Genomic DNA, 17,693 nt, shown 5'->3' with positions numbered 1-17,693 from the left:
CCCCAACTGCCCTCCCCTGCAGGCCTGGTTTCCCCCAACTGCCCTCCCCTGCTGGCCATCTTGTGGCTGTGGGCGCTGACATCTTTGAGGGCGTGGCAGTCAATTAACATATTCCCTCCTTATTGGCTGTGGGTACCTCCATCTTTGAGGGTGGAGCAGTCAATTATCATATTCCCTCCTTATTTGCTGTGGGAGCAGCCATCTTTTCCATGGCATGAGGGTCAATTAGCATATTTTCTCTTTATTAGATAAGATGCCTGGAAGTCTGATATGTCCTGGCACCCAAACTGAGGCTCACACTATAAGGACTGAACCTGAGCATCAGGGAAGTGCCCTGGCTGACTTTCAGGCAAAGGCAGCAGCGACAGAATCTATAAAGACTGTGGCACATGTGGAGGATGTGGTCCATTCAGCTTCTGCAAAAATGACCCCTTGGTGCCAGACTTTGGCCATACTGATGTTTTTGTAACATGGCAACAGTGTGCTCCTGAGTGAGAGAAATTAAGATGGATCAAAAATGGCTATTCATTAAACACATAGTCAAGGCTATGAAAAACCCAAGACAGCCACATGGTTCATCCATGCTCCCTGTAAACCCCATGTTGGGGATTTTTGCATTCTTTCCTCCACCATAGCGAGTTTAAGAAAAACTAGTTGGTCCTGAGAGGCCTCAGACCTCCTTCCTCGGAACCTTTTGAGCTCCTGCCACTTAATATGGGTTATCAATATATCCTTGTTGCAGCATGTATGTTTTCCTGCCGCAAGGCTGATGGCTTATAATGGCAAAGAAAATGTGTTTTCATTCCACACAAGGTAGTCACTGGTAGACCAGTGCCTACTGGTATATAATCTTCTGCTGGTCCCTTGTTGTCTCATGCTAACGTCATTAGCTATGTAAGTCTTTAATGTCGTTTGCTTGAGTTTATTATTGACAGAGTAAGGAAGATTTTTCCAGATCTCCATTCAAGGGATGCTGTGGTTACATTCTAATGCCTGGAGATGGGTATTCTGGAAGCATCCTCAAAGGAGGACAGCCCTCGAGCCCTATTGAAAGGAATCTTAGCAAGTACTCCCAAGCATTGCCACTGCTGCAAAACTGGAGGTGCTGAGCCTTGGATACACACCTCACAACTAAAGAAGGCTGCACCTGGCTCTCGCTGGTTTTGTTCAGTGGTTACAGCATCAGCCTCAGACTGAAGGATCCTGAGTTCGATTCTGATCAAGGGTATGAACCTCAGTTATAGGTTGGATCCCATGCTCCGGTCAAGGCACATGCAGGAGGCAACCAATCGATGGTCTCTCTCACATCGATGTTTTCTCTCTGTGTCTCTCCTCCTCCCTTCCATTCTCTCTAAAAATCAATGAAAGAAATATCTTTGGGTGAGAATTAACAACAACAACAAAAAGGCTGCACCTGGCATTTAATTCTGTATAAACGCCGGAGACCTTCAAATTTGACTAAGAAGAGAAGAGACTGACATCAATATAGACAACTTCCACCCAAGAGATCAGACTTCCTACTTAGCTAAACATGAAACCCTTCCTTCTTTCCTTCCTTCCTTCCTTCCTCCTTTCCTTCCTCCCTCCTTTCTTCCCTTCCTTCCTTCCTTCCTTCCTTGCTTCCTTCCTTCCTTCCTTCCTTCCTGACCTGAAAAGATAATGCCATCATCTGTATCTTCCAAGTCAGAACAACTTTTTATTTAAAGTCATAAGAAAACCTAACTGACCCCTAGCTTGAATGAGCAATCATGCCCTGACTGGATTTACACTTGTCGTCATGGTTATCTTTCTTCTTGGGTCTATGCATGCCTAGAGAGCTGGTGCACAGCTGGGCAATGCCCCTAACTGCTAAGAAAGAGCCTGTTAGGTAGGAAGTTAGACATGAGTGGCTGGGGCAGGGCCTGTCCTGGGGTCCTGACAGGGGTCACACCAACATTGCCTTCAGACCACCTCTATGGACAGCCAGCAGCCAGCAGACAGCCAGCAGCCAGGTTCAGAACTAGTGGTTCTAGGCACAAGCTCAGAGGAAAATAACAGGACCTCAATTTGACCTTACTAGGGTCCTGGACTAATTATAATAAATTTTGCATTAAGATTTTGACAACCCCTCCCTGCCATGGTTTTTCTGCAGTGCATTATGGGTAAGAGCATGGGCAGAAGAAATTCAGTTATATAAATTTAGTTATACATTTAGCCCATCATCCCTGACTGCAAATGAAATTCTCCACCCAGAAAATCCCTCTTTTAAACCATATAACCCAGGAGTTCAGGGCCATTGTCTCTTTCGACTGGCCCTCGCCTTGCTTGGAGTGTATTTTTAATAAATCCCATTTTGCTTTACTTTCATTTTCATTGACCTTAAAATCTTTTCTGCGTCGAGGAGAAGAACCGGTGTCCCCGCCAGTGACCCAGTCAGTAACAAACCTAGCAGGGGTCTTTTCATGATGCAGAGTTTGCTAACTTGGCAGAGCCCTACTTCCCTGGTTAGCAGGAAATGTAACTGGGAATAGCCTTAACTTAACTTGTGGAGACATTGAAGAGCCCTTAATTAATTTTTAGTTGAGCAAGAAGGTATCTGTGTTGTGGTCAACATCACCTGCTCTACCTACATCAACACTTCTGGAGCAGTTGAAACTGTTACATAAGATCACTGAGAAAGTCACTTAGCTTAAAAAGGTAATTACTGCACCCCTATGTTCATAGCAGCACAACTTACAATAGCAAAGATTTGGAAACAACCTAAGTGCCCATCAGCAGATGAGTGGATTAAAAAACTGTGGTACATCTACACAGTGGAATACTACGCTGCTGTAAAAAGAAGGAATTCTTAACATTTGCAACAGCATGGATGGGCCTGGAGAGCATTATGCTAAGCGAAATAAGCCAGTCAGAGAAAGATAAACATCACATGATCTCACTCATTTGTGGAATATAATGAACAACATAAACTGATGAACTAAAATATATCTAGAGACAGAGAAGCATCAAACAGACCATCCAACCTCAGCCAAAGGACTTGTATGCATGCATATAAGTATAACACATGGACATAGACAGTAGGGGGGTGAGTCATGTGCTGGGGGGGGATTGTCTAGGGAGAGTTCAATGGGGAAAAAGAAGACATATGTAACACTTTAAACAATAAAGAATTTTTTTAAAGGTGATTACTTTAACAAGGGTCTTTCTTTGATTGGTTTGGGTCTTGGAGACTATGGCTCCGGAGTACATTCAAAGCATTGGGAATTATCCTATTTAGAGTTATCCTAATAATCTCCCTCTCACATGCTTGAAATGTATGTTTGCAGGAAAAGGTATCCCTAAGACTGCAATATCAAAAGGGAATGAAGAAAAGACCAATTTAAGCATTTTCAACCTAAATCCATGACCTGTGAGTATCCCGGGGATTAAAAAGAAACCTCATGACCTGTGAATATCACACAGGCTAAGAATTTGATAAAAAGGTGGGAAATGCTAAAACAAGAAACAGCAGTCCAAATGAATCACTTTTACTAAGACATGTCACCAAACCAAAATTTCATTAACTAATCTAATTGCAGTTTCAGCCTCTCCCAGGAGTGGAATTTAAAGCAATCATTCTGGAATTTTCTGCTCAATGTTAGTGAGGTGATATGCAAGAGGAAACCTCTGCCATTTCCTTCCTCCCATAAGAATGGGAGGAAATAATTTTCTGTTCTTTTCTTTTGCTAATAAATCCCCTGCCCACCCTTCTGCTTATATGTATTTAAAAAAAAAAAACTCCTAAACTTTCATGTTATATAACCCCTGGGATGTTGCTCTACTCAGAAATTTAATAAAGCCAATTAAGTCTTCAAATATATTCAGTTGAATTTTGTTCTTTAACACTATTCGCAGTGTGACCTTTTCAAAGATACTCATCTGCCTTTCAGTTGCCATTCCCATTGAAAACAGTAAGAATTTACATCTATATATATAAAAGGTTAAAATGCAAAGTGTCCCCTCGGGAGTTCGACCAGGAGACCAGAAGTTCGATCGCTCGCTATGATGTACACTGACCACCAGGGGGCAACGAGGAACAAAGGAAGGTCCCGGCCAGCAGCCAGAAGACCTGGATCGGCCCTGATCGCCGGCCAGGCCTAGGGACCCTACCTGTGCACAAATTTCGTGCACTGGGCCTCTAGTCTTACATATTTGTTGAGAGTATAAATGATGTAAGCTATACAAAAGAGCCTGGCACAGAAAGTGGTAATAATCACATACTAGTGCTTCTCTCTGACTATTAATCCACCTTGTATTGTTTTATTGACATATCCAAAAGTGAAAAAGTTAGAGAACATTTAGAAAATCTTGTTCCACCCGTAATGTTAATATCTGTATAGCAGTCCTTCATTTAACTGATATCTTAGTGTTGGACATTTAAATAATTTCTTATTTTCCACTCATAAGTAAAGCTAGTATATACTTATATCTCTGAGTGTATTATTATTTTATCATGCAATACATTTCTAGAAATGAAACATGGGATTAAAGAATATGGCTATTTTGAGGCTCTTAATATTTACTGTTAAATTGTCTTTCAGAAGTTTTATATTTTTTCTTTCAGTCTATGAATTTATTATGTAGTCTTAATCCTAAATCAAGTTGGTCTCAGATATAATTTATATATGTGTGTGTGTATATATATATATATAAACATTTTTTTGAAATATGTGTGGGACAGAAAACATACTTATTACCAAGGAGGCCTTAAGGTTTTTCTCAGTTTGACTAAACTTGAGGCAGGTTTCTTACTAACTGTAGTCCCCTAACTCCCTTTTCTTAGAGCATTTACTTTAGAAAACTTTCAATTAAGATTCCTTCTCTGCCCCTGTGACATGTAAATTTTCTTTCAGTTTCTGGCCATTTTTAAAACCCAGGGATGTCTCTCTCAAGGATCTCTCAAAGAATGGAGCCATTCTTTGAAATGTAATTATCTATTATGCTAAATGAAATATAGCCAATCTGAGAGAGACAAATATCACCTTATCTCACTTCTTTGTGGAATCTAATGAACAAAATGAACTGACCAACAAAATCAGACCGAAAGCAGGGAGGCATGGAACAGATTGACATACCTCGATGTAGGGTTGGGGGGGACAAAAAAAGATCAACCAAAGAACTTAGATATTTATATGCATAACCATGGACACAAGCAATAGAAGGGTGAAGACCTGGGGTGCGGTGTGGGGGCTGGGAGGAGAAGGGTAAAGGGGGGAGAAATGGGAGATATCTGTAATACTATCAACTAATATATATATATTATTGAAAAATAAAATGTAATTATCAAGAAAGAGAGGGCTCTATCTTTCAGTCTCTACAGGAGGGTAAGAGACTAACTTTGACAACCACCCGTTAATAAACACAGGTGACCTAATCACATTGACCAACCTCTTCCTCAGTGTCTTCCATTTTATCCTGGCCTTAGAAACTCTGCCATTTTCTGTTTTAGAGGAGTTGAGTTCAACCTCTCCCCACTATTGCAATAGCTTTGACCCTAATTGCAATTGTCTTGAATAACGTCTTCTTGCCTGTTTAACTTGAAATGGTATAGTTTCCTTTGACACTTACCATCTTGTTTGAAAGCATCTGATGAATGATAAAGGTTGATGGGGGAATAATAATGTTGAGCTGTCCCTCGCCAGCTTGGTGAAGAAACACTCAGGGCTCCTAATGAAGGACTGCTGTATCGTGGTCTAGTCTTTGAACCAAACACGGGTGAAGATGAACTCTTCTTAATTCTTAGCAAAGCAGCATAGGAAGTAGGGAGACCAGGAAGAGCTCCAGAATATTCTGTAGAAGAAAAACAATAATAAAAAAATGAATTCTTGTGAAAATTATTTCTTCTGAAAACATTGTTGAAAACATCCCTTGCAGCTGCAACTAAATGCCAATTACAGTGAGAGTGGGGGGAAAGAAAATGTTACTTTTATATTTTAAAATATTTTCTGAAAATTCTACTAGTTCTAAATTTGTGGGAAGGAAGGAAGGAAGGAAGAAAGGAAGGAAGAAAGAAAGAAAGAGGAGGAAAGAAAGGAGAAAAAAAGAAAAAGAGGAAGAGGGAAGAAAGGAAGGAAGGAAGGAAGGAAGGAAGGAAGGAAGGAAGGAAGGAAAGAAGGAAGGAAAAAAAGAAAACATCCAAAATTTGTCTTTACTTTCTTGGTCAGGACAATTTTGGAATTAACTTTTTGTTTGCCTTAATATTAAAATGTCCATTTACATACAGTAGATCAGTACCTTTTTATTCTTAAAAAATGGTAAAATAGAAAATAATATTGTAGATTATATGTCCATTTACATACAGTAGATCAGTACCTTTTTATTATTAGAAAATGGTAAAAGAAAAAAAATAATATCGTAGATTACATTCTATAAATACAGATTAGAAAAATAAAAACAATATACAACTATGATTGTCATTTAAAATTAATCATAAAGTAGAAAGTGTATCTAATGTATCATATATATTTTGAGTAGGCTGTAAGCTATGCTCATATTCTTAAAAAGCAGTCAAATTTACTATGCAAAACAAAATTTTTGGATAAATTTGCTTTGTAGATTTTGTTGTACAATCTATGTAACTTAATAGTATCAAGTGGGGATGCTATCAGGAAATTTCTGCTTTTATTGGTTACTGAGAAATGTCATGCTCATATTTTATTTTAGTGCCCAAATTTTTCATTATAAAAGATGTGCAAAGTGGGTGGTACTAACACTCCTTTATATCTACAGGGGAGAGTCAGTTCAGTGTATAGACCAAATGTTTAAAAATACAAACTAATTGATGACTTCTTAAAAACAATTTGAAATTGGAATTTTTTTTCTAAGTCTGATATCAATTGAATTTGATAATTTGTTGATCTTGAAAATACTTTTTAGAATCAGTCATTTTGGTTCAGGGTATCTGACATTTTGACTTAATTGTAGATAAAAAATAATTTATCTTGTTAGTAGGCTTTCTCATAATTAAAATAATTTAGAGTCATTATCCTGCCTCAGAGATATTTTGGAATGCAAGAACCATTTCTGTGATTTCAAAATAACACTTTAGGTGTTAAGCATCAAATTAAGTTTAACATTTTCTGCTCTGTGAAATTGTAAACATGATTTCTCTGTAAGTTGAAAAAGTATATTTTCAGATGTTCTCTACATTTAATGTAATATGTGTAGCCCATGCCTATCAGGAGCTGTAATGAGAATCATATCCTTTAGTATTTATGTTCAACCATAAGTCTGGTGAAGGTGGATCAATTTTAACTGAAAATAGCTAACCTCTCCTGGGCAAAGTATATGAGAATAGATTATGGGTAGACATAAAGTCTTCTTTAAAACCTGGAATTAAATGCAAGTTTTGGCACCTAGAGGTATAAGGTAATGAAAAGAGAATGAGTTTTCCTTTAAGGTAGTTTGTAGTTTTAGTCTCAGAACCTATTCATTTATCAGTGCACTCTGTTACCTTGTGTTTTAACTGCCTACCCTGCTCATACACGAAAATAAGCTAAATAAGGTAAATCAGTGGAAAGCCAGAGGGACCATAATGAGGTTCAAACAAGCAGGATAAGATTTTAGTTATAGATCATATGTATCTATCCATTCACATTAATATATATTAATATGTATTAACAAAATCCATACTGTCCAAGTGGAACAATAATTGACTTATGCCACTCCATACAGAGAACGATGAGACAAATGCTAGTTCGCCTCTGTGCTCCGCACCAGGACTTCATTTGTTATGTAACCAGTTGCACCTGTTGCAGTGGATATTCCTCTTTCATCAATTAAAGTGAACTCTAAAGCTGTGACTAGGAATCTGACAATTTATGCAACTAATACTTGCAGCTTTAACCCAAGGTGACATAACAGCAAATTCAGGGACCTATGGGCTCCCTCCCAAGGGCGAGGCATCTTCTTAGTCAGCCAGTGACTATCAGAAAATACTTTCCAAATGAGAGTCTGTCTAAATTCAGTCCTGAAAACCCGTTCGTGATTAGCTCAGCAAAGCTCTGAGGGGAGAAGAAAAAAATATTCCAGATAAAGGAAAAAAGAAAACACATGAAGACTTGTAAAGGAAAGGCAGCATGGCATGCCTAGAAGGTAAGTATCAGAAGTTCGGAGCATGAGGGAGAAGAGAGAGAGGAGAGGGAAGGTTGGACAAGTAAGCAAGGGGCCAATGATGAAATGCCTAATACATCCTGATAAAATGGTATGACTTTGAACAGACAGCAATAGGTTTTAGAAAGATCACTCTGGCTACAGTGCCATTTGGAATAAAACAGAAAGAAAAATGATTACTTAAGAGCCTAAAGCTGTAATAGAGGCAAAGATTAGCCAGGAATGAGGAGTTGATAATCTATATGGGAATAAAATTAATAAGATTACTCATTGATTAGATTGGAGGTAAGGACGGGCACGTAAATAAGTGAGGATGATCTGTGCCTCTGTAAGATGGATAAGAATGTAGGAAGAGGCACCGGCTTGAGGTGAAAGCTCATTAATTCAGTTTTGGGCAGGTGGAAAGTGTGAGGGCTTCTAAGGCATTTATGCTGATTATAAGATTCTGTAAACATAAGGGAAATGCAGGCTCCTGAGATTATTAAATGGTAATCAATTAGATGGTTATTAAAACTCTTTGAGCTGACGAGTTTGCCAAGGAAATGTGTAAATGGAGAAATAGAGTGTTGAAAATGGGACTCTGGGGAGCACCGGCATTTACAAGGAAAGCAGAGGTAGTAGAACCTGGAAAAGAAAGAGGGAAAGCTGGAAAGTGGGATGTCACTGAGGGGAAGGGAAGAGAGTCCACGCAGAGGAGAGAGCAGGGGACAGTGTGGACGATCAGTGCAGGGGCTTGCCCTGCAGACTGGTGTGCCCGGCAGTGTCAAGCTGTCTGAGTGCTTGCTCTACACACAATGCGCGGTGCATGGGAACGTGAGTCAGAGCCAGGAGGTGAAAAGGGTTTTCTTTTTTTTTTTTTAATATATCTTTATTGATTTCAGAGAGGAAGTGAGAGGGAAAGAGAAATAGAAACATCCATGATGGGAGAGAATCACTGATTGGCTGCCTCCTGCATGCCCCCTGCTGGGGATCAGGCCTACAACTCAGGCATGTGCCCTTGACCAGAATTGAACCTGGGACCCTTCAGTCTGCAGGCTGACTCTCTATCCACTGAACCAAACCTGCCAGGGCAAAAGGGTTTTCCAAGCCAGGAAGACAGTCTGGCACCCCTAAACTGCCAATTCCATTGCATTAGACATACAGACCCGGGCCTTAGCCTGCTGCCTCCCTCAGTCTCCTGACCTGAGTGCAACTGACTATCAACTCAGTGAGTCCTCCCACTCACAAGTACTTTTTTAAAGTTATTTTATTTTATTTTTTAAAATATATTTTATTGATTTTTTTCAGAGAGGAAGGGAGAGGGATAGAGAGTTAGAAACATCGATGAGAGAGAAAGATCAATCAGCTGCCTCCTGCACACCCCCCCACTGGGGATGTGCCCGCAACCAAGGTACATGCCCTTGACCGGAATCGAACTTGGGACCTCTCAGTCCACAGGCCGACGCCCTATCCACTGAGCCAAACCGGTTAGGGCTTTATTTTATTTTTTTATTGACTTTTAGAGAGAAAGGAAGGGAGAAAGAGAGGGAAACATCAATGTGAGAGAGATACATTTATCAGCTGCCACCCATTCTCGCCTCAACTGGGACCAAACCTGCAACCTAGGTATGTGCCCTGACCTAGAATTGAACTCACAACCCCCTGGTGCATGGGACAACGTTCCAACCAACTGAGCCACCTGACCAGGGATGATTCCTCTTAGCTGCCCAGACCCTTTTTCTGACATCTTTAATTTTCCTTCTCCTTAATCCCAGTTCTGGGGATCCTTAGCTCTGGAAAATAGATATATTAGCATAAATAAATGGGAAAAAGGTGTTTCAATTATAGGACTTTGTTTTAACCCTCAACTTTGTGAGACTGAATTGATGTAACACATACAGGTTCTGCTAAGGGTGAAAAATACAGCACCCTCTTCCAAAGTTTAAATGCCAGCATTTGCATTTTTTGTCCTTATTTTATTTCATCTCTTTCTCTCTAGGATCTCAACCCCTTTAAGAACCCATTCACTGTCCTGCACCCTCATCTTTTCTCAATTCCCTGCCTATCCTTACTACCTTCAATGTACCTTCAATCACACTATCCTTGCCTTTTATTTATTTTTTTTGCAGGATAAAATCTCCTTTCTAGGTTAAATCAAACTGTTGCCACACTCTGTTCCTGGAGAAGAACACAAAGTCATGGTTAAAGGTCTCAGTCCATGATATTCACTGCAAGTGAGATTTCTAAGCTTCCTGGTAATACTGTCACATTTCCCTAGTCCCTTTACTATCCCACCCTACTGGATACATTACATCTTAACCTCTGTCCTCAAGCTCCACAAGGTCTTGGATTTCCTATTTCATTGAGGAAATAGAAGCAATCTGAAGAGAAGGTTCCTCATTTGCTTCCACCACTTATATGTACACCCATGCCTTGCTTTCATTGATATGCTGTGAATAATTGTGCATCTATCACCTCCTCCACTTGAGTGCATTGAATCCCATTCCATCCCATCTTGACTGCACAAGGATATCCTACTTTATAAAAGGCAAATATGCAAATTGATCAAAAGGCGGAATGACCGGTCACTATGACGTGCACTGACCACCAGGGGGCAGACTCTCAATGCTGGAGCTGCCCCCTGGTGGTTAGTGCACTTCAACAGGGGGAGCACTGCTCAGCCAGAAGCTGGCTAATGGCTGGCCAGGCAGCAGCATTGGCGGGAGCCTCTCCCGCCTCCGTGGCAGCACTAAGGATGTCCGACTAACAGCTTAGGCCCGCTCCCCTGAGGGCTCCCAGGATGCCAGAGGGATGTCTGACTGCCAGCTTAGGCCCAAGGGCGCTGGCAGCCACAGGGAAGCCCGGGTCACAGGTGCCAGAGGGAAGCTGGTGCCGGCAGCCGGGGAAGGAAGGCCAACTCTTGCACAAATTTCATGCATCAGGCCTCTAGACTATATAATAAAAGCCTAAGCAACTGTTACAGTGGAGCAACCAGAATGACTCGTCACTAAGATGTGCACTGACCAACAGGGAGCAGAAGCTCAACGCAGGAGCTGCCCTCTGCTGGTCAGTGCCCTCCCACGGGGGAGCACCGCTCAGCCAGAAGCCAGGTTCATGGCTGGTGAGCACAGCAGTGGTGGCGGGAGTCTCTCTCACCTCTGTGGCAGTCAGACAACTCCGGAGGACTCCTGGACTGCGAAAGGGCGCAGGCCGGGCTGAGGGATCCCCTCGAATGCATGAATTTTGTGCACCAGGCCTCTAGTCTTTCTAGCAAATCCCCTATACAGGAGTGTGAAGAAGTAGGTTCACAGTTGTTCATATGGAAATAATACAAATAAATAACACAAGAAATAATAAATATTATAAAAACTCTGTGTTTCCTGTACTCATAACTGTAAACCTACTTTTGCCTACCCCTGTATCTCCTCTTCAACATCCAAATTTTTGTCCCCCTGTAAGATCATTCCTATAAATATACAAAAATTCCTCTAACCTTTAAAAAAGGCTACCTTACCATTCCTTCTACCTCTTTCCTTTACAGCAACACTTCTTTTTTTAAATATATTTTATTGATTTTTTACAGAGAGGAAGGGAGAGGGATAAAGAGTTAGAAACACTGATGGAGTAACATAATCAATGAGCTGCCTCCTGCACACCCCCTACTGGGGATGTACTCAGAACCAAGGTACATGCCCTTGACCAGAATCAAACTTGGGACTCTGCAGTCCGCAGGCTGATGCTCTATCCACTGAGCCAAACCAGTTAGGGCCAGCAACACTTCTTGAAAAGCACTATTGGTGGTCACTGCATTCAATTCTTCTCCTCCCTTTCTCCCTTGAGCCTCTCCAAATAGTCTTGTTTATATGATTCCACAATAATTAAACTCTTTTCAAGGTTAACAGTAACCAGGTCATTGCTAAATCTAAGGATCGTTTCTTACTGTATTAGACCTGATAGCAGTATTCAACAGGGTTAACTATTCCTTTTTACTTTAAACATTATCTTTGTGTTATTCCAGGCTCCTACAATTTATGCTTTTATTTCTATTTCACAGGCTACTCCTTATCTCCTTTGCTAGTTCTTCTTTGTCTCCTCAACTTCTAAATATTGGTATATTTTAGGAAAAAAACTTTTCCATTTAAACTAAGTGATTTTACTCATGAACATCATCTCCCTCCAAGATGATTTCCAGCTTTACTCCAACCTCAGTAACTTGCACTCAGCTATTCTAATATTTTGCTATTCCAATATTTCCCTATGCTCATTCTAACGCCTACATCTAGTTAATAGCCCTTTACTTGCTCTCCTTTTGTGGGTCTGCCTCAGCTCTTAAAATATTCCTGGTCTCTGCCACTGAAAAGCACCTTCTGAGATAGATCATTAAGTAAATCTTATTCAGAACTCAGAACTTGTTTTTAGTCACCCTTAAGGGCTGTCATTTAAGAAAAGGAGGACAGGTTGGGTCTAAATTCTGCACCCAGGATTTCAAAGAGGCTGAGTAAAATGCAAATGCTAAGTGACATCAATGAACTCTGGGCTGGATTCCTCTCAGATAACTCCTTGTTTTCTTTCAGCAAACACAAACATTTCCCCCCTAATTCATCCCACCTTATTCAGCATGCATGTTTTTTTTTCAACAACTCTTTATGGGCTTTCCACTGTGTATTAGAAACTTTGAATACAGTTAGTTGTGAGTAAATCACAAATGGTTCCTGCCTTCATGAAATAAACAATCTGAGAATATTGGTAAAGGATTATAAATTGGTGAAGTGTTAGTAGCGGAACATTAAATGAACAAGCTCAATTATTCTCAAATATATAAAACTAAGAAGTATGATACATAAATCAAGTAAAAGCAGAGTTCCTAGAGAGGAAACTTGCCAATATCATTGTGTTTTTTTTTCCTTTTCTTACTTGGCTACCATCGTGACTCAGTTCCTGAGAACATAACCCTTGGCGCTGGTGTATACATCCTCCTAAACCCTGGCCACTCATTTTATTGGTTTAGACTTTTGGATGAAAGCAGCTCTGTCAGTAAGCCTCTGCAATACCCACTCAAAAGTTAGATGCCCGGATTTCAGTCTGGACTCTACCTCACAGCAGCTCTGTGGCTTTGAGCAATACATGAATCGCTCAGTGGCTCAGTGTCTTTGCCTTTAGAATGGGGATAACAACAGTATTTCTCTTTTAGGCTGTCATAGAGATAAAAAAATTAGTATGCATAAAGCACTTAAAACTTTGGTTCATAGTAAAATGCAATAACTGATAACTATTTTTAGTTACTTTTGATTATTATCTGCACTTTAGTTAGTACCCTGTACTATTATATGGTAGACATAATTGGATACTGGGCTATGCCTTCTACATCTGATTAGGTTACAAAATACAAATATATAAACACCAAATTTTAATAATCATTTTACTCTGAGGAATTAAATGATTGGAAAATAGAAGGGGAATAATTATTATTTTTCTGACGGGGTATTCCTATAAATGAATTAGAAAAACATGGCTACTGATGAAAATTACTGAGTTATAGACAATTCAATGCTTATATGTTCTTGTGCTTCTATTGGCTAACGCAAGATCACCCCATCTTTTCTCCATATTCCTGTTCAGGGTTGGAAGGAAAAGTGAGTCCTAATTCCTTTTCAGAGAAATCATCATTAGTTGCTCCAACTTTTAATGAGTATCTATGTTAAAGATGTCAGCAGAATCTAGCTATATGTTAATCATTTTTCTCTTCTATTTTCTCACTTTTCATAGATCAGACCTTAGGGAACATGAATTACAACTACTTCTGAAGTGGTCTGGAGATTTTGTGATAAAACTCAATTAACCTGGTGCTCTCACACCATGAAATTCCAGCTGGAGGTTGGGTGAGAGTAAATATTAATGCCTTCATTAAATATTTTCTAATCAAATGACCCTGGGACCACTGGACTTATATTATTTAATAAAATTGTAGTCTATTAAGTCCAAATGACATTGCCACCACTTGCAGTTTGGGAACTAATAGCATTTCTTTTTCATTACTTAAAAGGCCCTTTTATAGATATAACACTGCTATTCAATATAAATAATATTCATGAAATAATGAATTAGAATTAGTAGAACTAGGATTTCTTCTGTCAATCTTTAAGAATATATATCCCTTACTATATTTAAAATGTCCTGAATTTTCTCTCACCAAAAAAAACTTCAGATTCTTATCTTTGTCCCTAAGTGTGAAAAACATGTTTACAAAGAACTTTAAAATTCTTATAATATTGATGATAAAAGTAGAGCATCACTACTGGATCCTCTGTTTAAATTGTTTCATTCACTTCTTCATGCAAAGCTGTCAATTTTTACAGCCAAAGGAAGAGAAACAACACAAAAATTCATGAAATGACCGGTCTTTGCATAAATCCATTTATTCCCTATAGTTCTAGTTTGATTTTAAATACTTATTTAAGCTCTTACATAAAAGTAAGTATAAATAAACTATATCACCTAACGATACGCGATGCTCTGAAGAATATTCATGTTTAATCACTGACTCATAAGTCAGGGGAGCAAACGTGCCACCGTATATTGATGACTCAGGGTGCAAAAAGAGCAGAAGTCATGCGGTAGCCAAGCCCGCAGTGTGACCTAATTTGGCATCAAAGTCAGCATAAAGAAATTTGGTATCTGACCTTTTTCAGGGTAATTGCTAAGGCTGTCCTCGCTTTGATGAGAATTAATGTTAACGGTGCAACTTTAGCCTGCTACTGCTTTATGATGCTTGCATGGATGGATGTAGCACCTCAGCAAAGCCAGTGGTGTGGAGCATATTTAGAAATGGTAAATAATTGATAAATAACGTGCATCATTCCAATTTGGTTGTCGGCATCTGTGGCAGAGGAGAGTTTGAAATAGCCCAAGTCTATGTCTCAACTCAGCACTTCCTTCCAGAAATGTTTTACGTGTAAACGTTATAGTCTTTTAGCTGCAGGAGCAAGACAGGGTGTGCAGAGGATGAAACTCGCCATTTTTAAAGCACCAAAGTCAGACATGTAAAGTGTAGTACTTCTAGAATATAAGGAACAACATTTAACAGCACTGCACTTATAGTCTTCTTTGCATAAGATTGAAAAATAGATATACTTACAGGGTAAAAAACAACAACATAGCTCTAAATTTTTCTACCACTCCTCAGATACGCTGTGAACAGTTAAAGTCAAAATGATTTAAGGTTTGGAGAACTTTGTATTCTTTTCTAAATAGTGAATGCTTAGTTATATGAATAGATATAGCATAAAACTTATTACATCTTAATCGGGGTATTGGCCTTCCCACTGTAGTTCAACAGTCTGTTTGAGGCAGCTCTGCCTAGAAAGAGGGTTTCTTAAAGTTCTTCTGTTTTGCATATTTCTTCACTATTGCTAAAACAATCTATAGTATTTAGATGATATTTCTTTAAATTACTAAAAGTATAAAGTGTGACTGAATTACATTTTTTATTTTATGAGTATTGTTTTCTAATCACTGAGGAAATTAGTTAGGAAAGGAGCTAGTTGTGAAATATAACCAAATTAATTTAGTGATTAAAGAATTCCCTTTTGTTTTGGATAATTAAAGGTTTCAGTGAAGTTTTAACTTTGCAATGATTATATTAGCTTTTACCTTCCTAATCCCTGTGCAGTTAAGATAGTTCAGATAGTATTTGATAATAAATCAAATAAAGCTGATATTGTTTAGCAATAAATGCTGTGGTGAGAAAATAATTAAACAAAATGTCTTCCTCCCAATTTTTGAGAAGATTTTATGGGAAAGTTATGCCTTCTTTATATGTAGTGATGCAAAAAATAAACATGTATGTTTCATTATGTCCCATGTTTTTGGTGCTATTACAGATTTGTCCCTAAGATCTATAAAATGTTAATGCATTTCATCACTAAGTCATTGTGGATTTGGGAGAGAAATTAAGATGACCATTATGTTCATGGAATTTTAGACAGCTAAGAATAATCTTGAAATGCCACAGACACACACAATGCAATATGAGATTTAGCATTTATTCAATATACATGAAATTATCAACTATTGTATACGCGAAATTGAAAATTAACTATGGGATACAAAAAGCCATAAAACGTAAAATCTTTGCCTTCACAGAGAGTTCTTATCAACTAAGTACAGAATAGTGTAAACTTCAGGGACACCACTTTATAATCATAGAATCTGAATAAAACTCAGTCTGCATAGTATATAAAAATATATATACTGACAGTTTAAAAGGTTTGTCATAAGGTTTACTTTCTTTGCAAATATGGGATATGTGAGAAGTGATTTTTATACTTGCGTAGACTGAAGCCATATAGCATTAAGTGGGCAAAATGCCACAGTCGCCAATTAGGAGAATCAAGGCTTCTCCCAGGCCTGGTGAAATCCTCACTCCACGTGGGCACTAGCGTGTTCAGACGTGTGTGTCTCTCTAGGGAAATTGGTAGGATCTCAGGAAGCTGCACTTCCCACTTGGGCTCGTGCCTTAGCTCCTGCTTGGTTCAGCTCCTCTGAGCAAATCAGTTTCCTTACATATTTAATCATTAAAGAAATCCCCATGTTCATTTTCTCCAGCTGTTTGTTACTCTTTCCAATAAGAACAGTCTCATTGTGATGGCCAAGCCACAAACCACAATATTAAAAGGGAGAGTGAAATAGATGCGTACATGGATTATGGTTCAATCCAGTAATTGTGTGGGAACATCTAGGAAGAAGCCACTGATACCGAGAAAAAAGACCGTGGATCCCGAGATGAAATTTGAATTGAGCTTTGCTCATGTTTCAACATTAAAAATAGTCATTTAAAAAATGAAATATGTATATGACTTTTATTTTGCTACTTAGCACATGAAAAATTGCTTAGAAATCCCTGCAAGGGCCCTTACTTATTGAAGTCCCCAAATGACCTCACTACAGGAAGGCAATTTTTCTTCAAAGACAGTCCCACAGCTTTGACCGGAGTAACTATATGCTGGTGAGGCAGATACTGAAATAAACTGGAAACTGTGCAGCTAACTGCAGTTTCTTCAAAGAAGACATCAAAAGACAATTTCTCAATGACTTTAGCAAAGTTAGGTGAATTCTCATTTAACAGAAGAAATACCTGCAACTCATTTAAATTCACTCAGCTGCTGTGGTTGTGATATCCGAGCCTTAACTGACAGCTGATTTGGTCCAGCTATTTAGTTAAATAATGATGAAGACATGGAGCAGGCTAAAATGTTGCAGCCTGATTCATAATGTCACTCTCTCTGTCAATGCCTCCATGTCTGCCTCATCTATGGCTCTTACTCAATATCTAACAAATTCTATTTCCAGAAAGCAACTCCCAACTGTGGAACTGTTATTTCTTGGCCCTTACAGATCACAACTCTACTACTTTCCAAATCAAAAATTTTACTTACATATAAATTTAATTTCAGAGGAATAGGTATCTGGTATTTTCTCAATCTGTGAGTGTTTAGCTCAGCTATCCTTTAATCTTGGGTTCAGAGTGGTCATTATCTTAATGCTTTCTGTTATGTGATAAATTATGGGGTTCAGCATCAAAAGGA

The 17,693-nt window shown here is 38.9% G+C and overlaps 1 protein-coding gene across 1 annotated transcript in view; it reads right to left on the bottom strand.

Moving 5' to 3' along the window:
* Positions 1–17,693, bottom strand: part of CNTN5 (contactin 5) — a 1,092,962-nt gene that overhangs the window by 450,618 nt on the left and 624,651 nt on the right. Inside the window, exon 4 of the mRNA XM_005872208.2 lies at positions 5,587–5,808. Coding sequence (XP_005872270.1) covers positions 5,587–5,808 — 222 coding nt within the window. The remainder of the gene's footprint in view (positions 1–5,586; positions 5,809–17,693) is intronic.

Source organism: Myotis brandtii, unplaced genomic scaffold (assembly GCF_000412655.1).
Source record: "Myotis brandtii unplaced genomic scaffold, ASM41265v1 scaffold37, whole genome shotgun sequence".
Classification (NCBI taxonomy): domain Eukaryota; kingdom Metazoa; phylum Chordata; class Mammalia; order Chiroptera; family Vespertilionidae; genus Myotis; species Myotis brandtii.
This window is presented reverse-complemented; position numbering and strand designations above follow the sequence as displayed.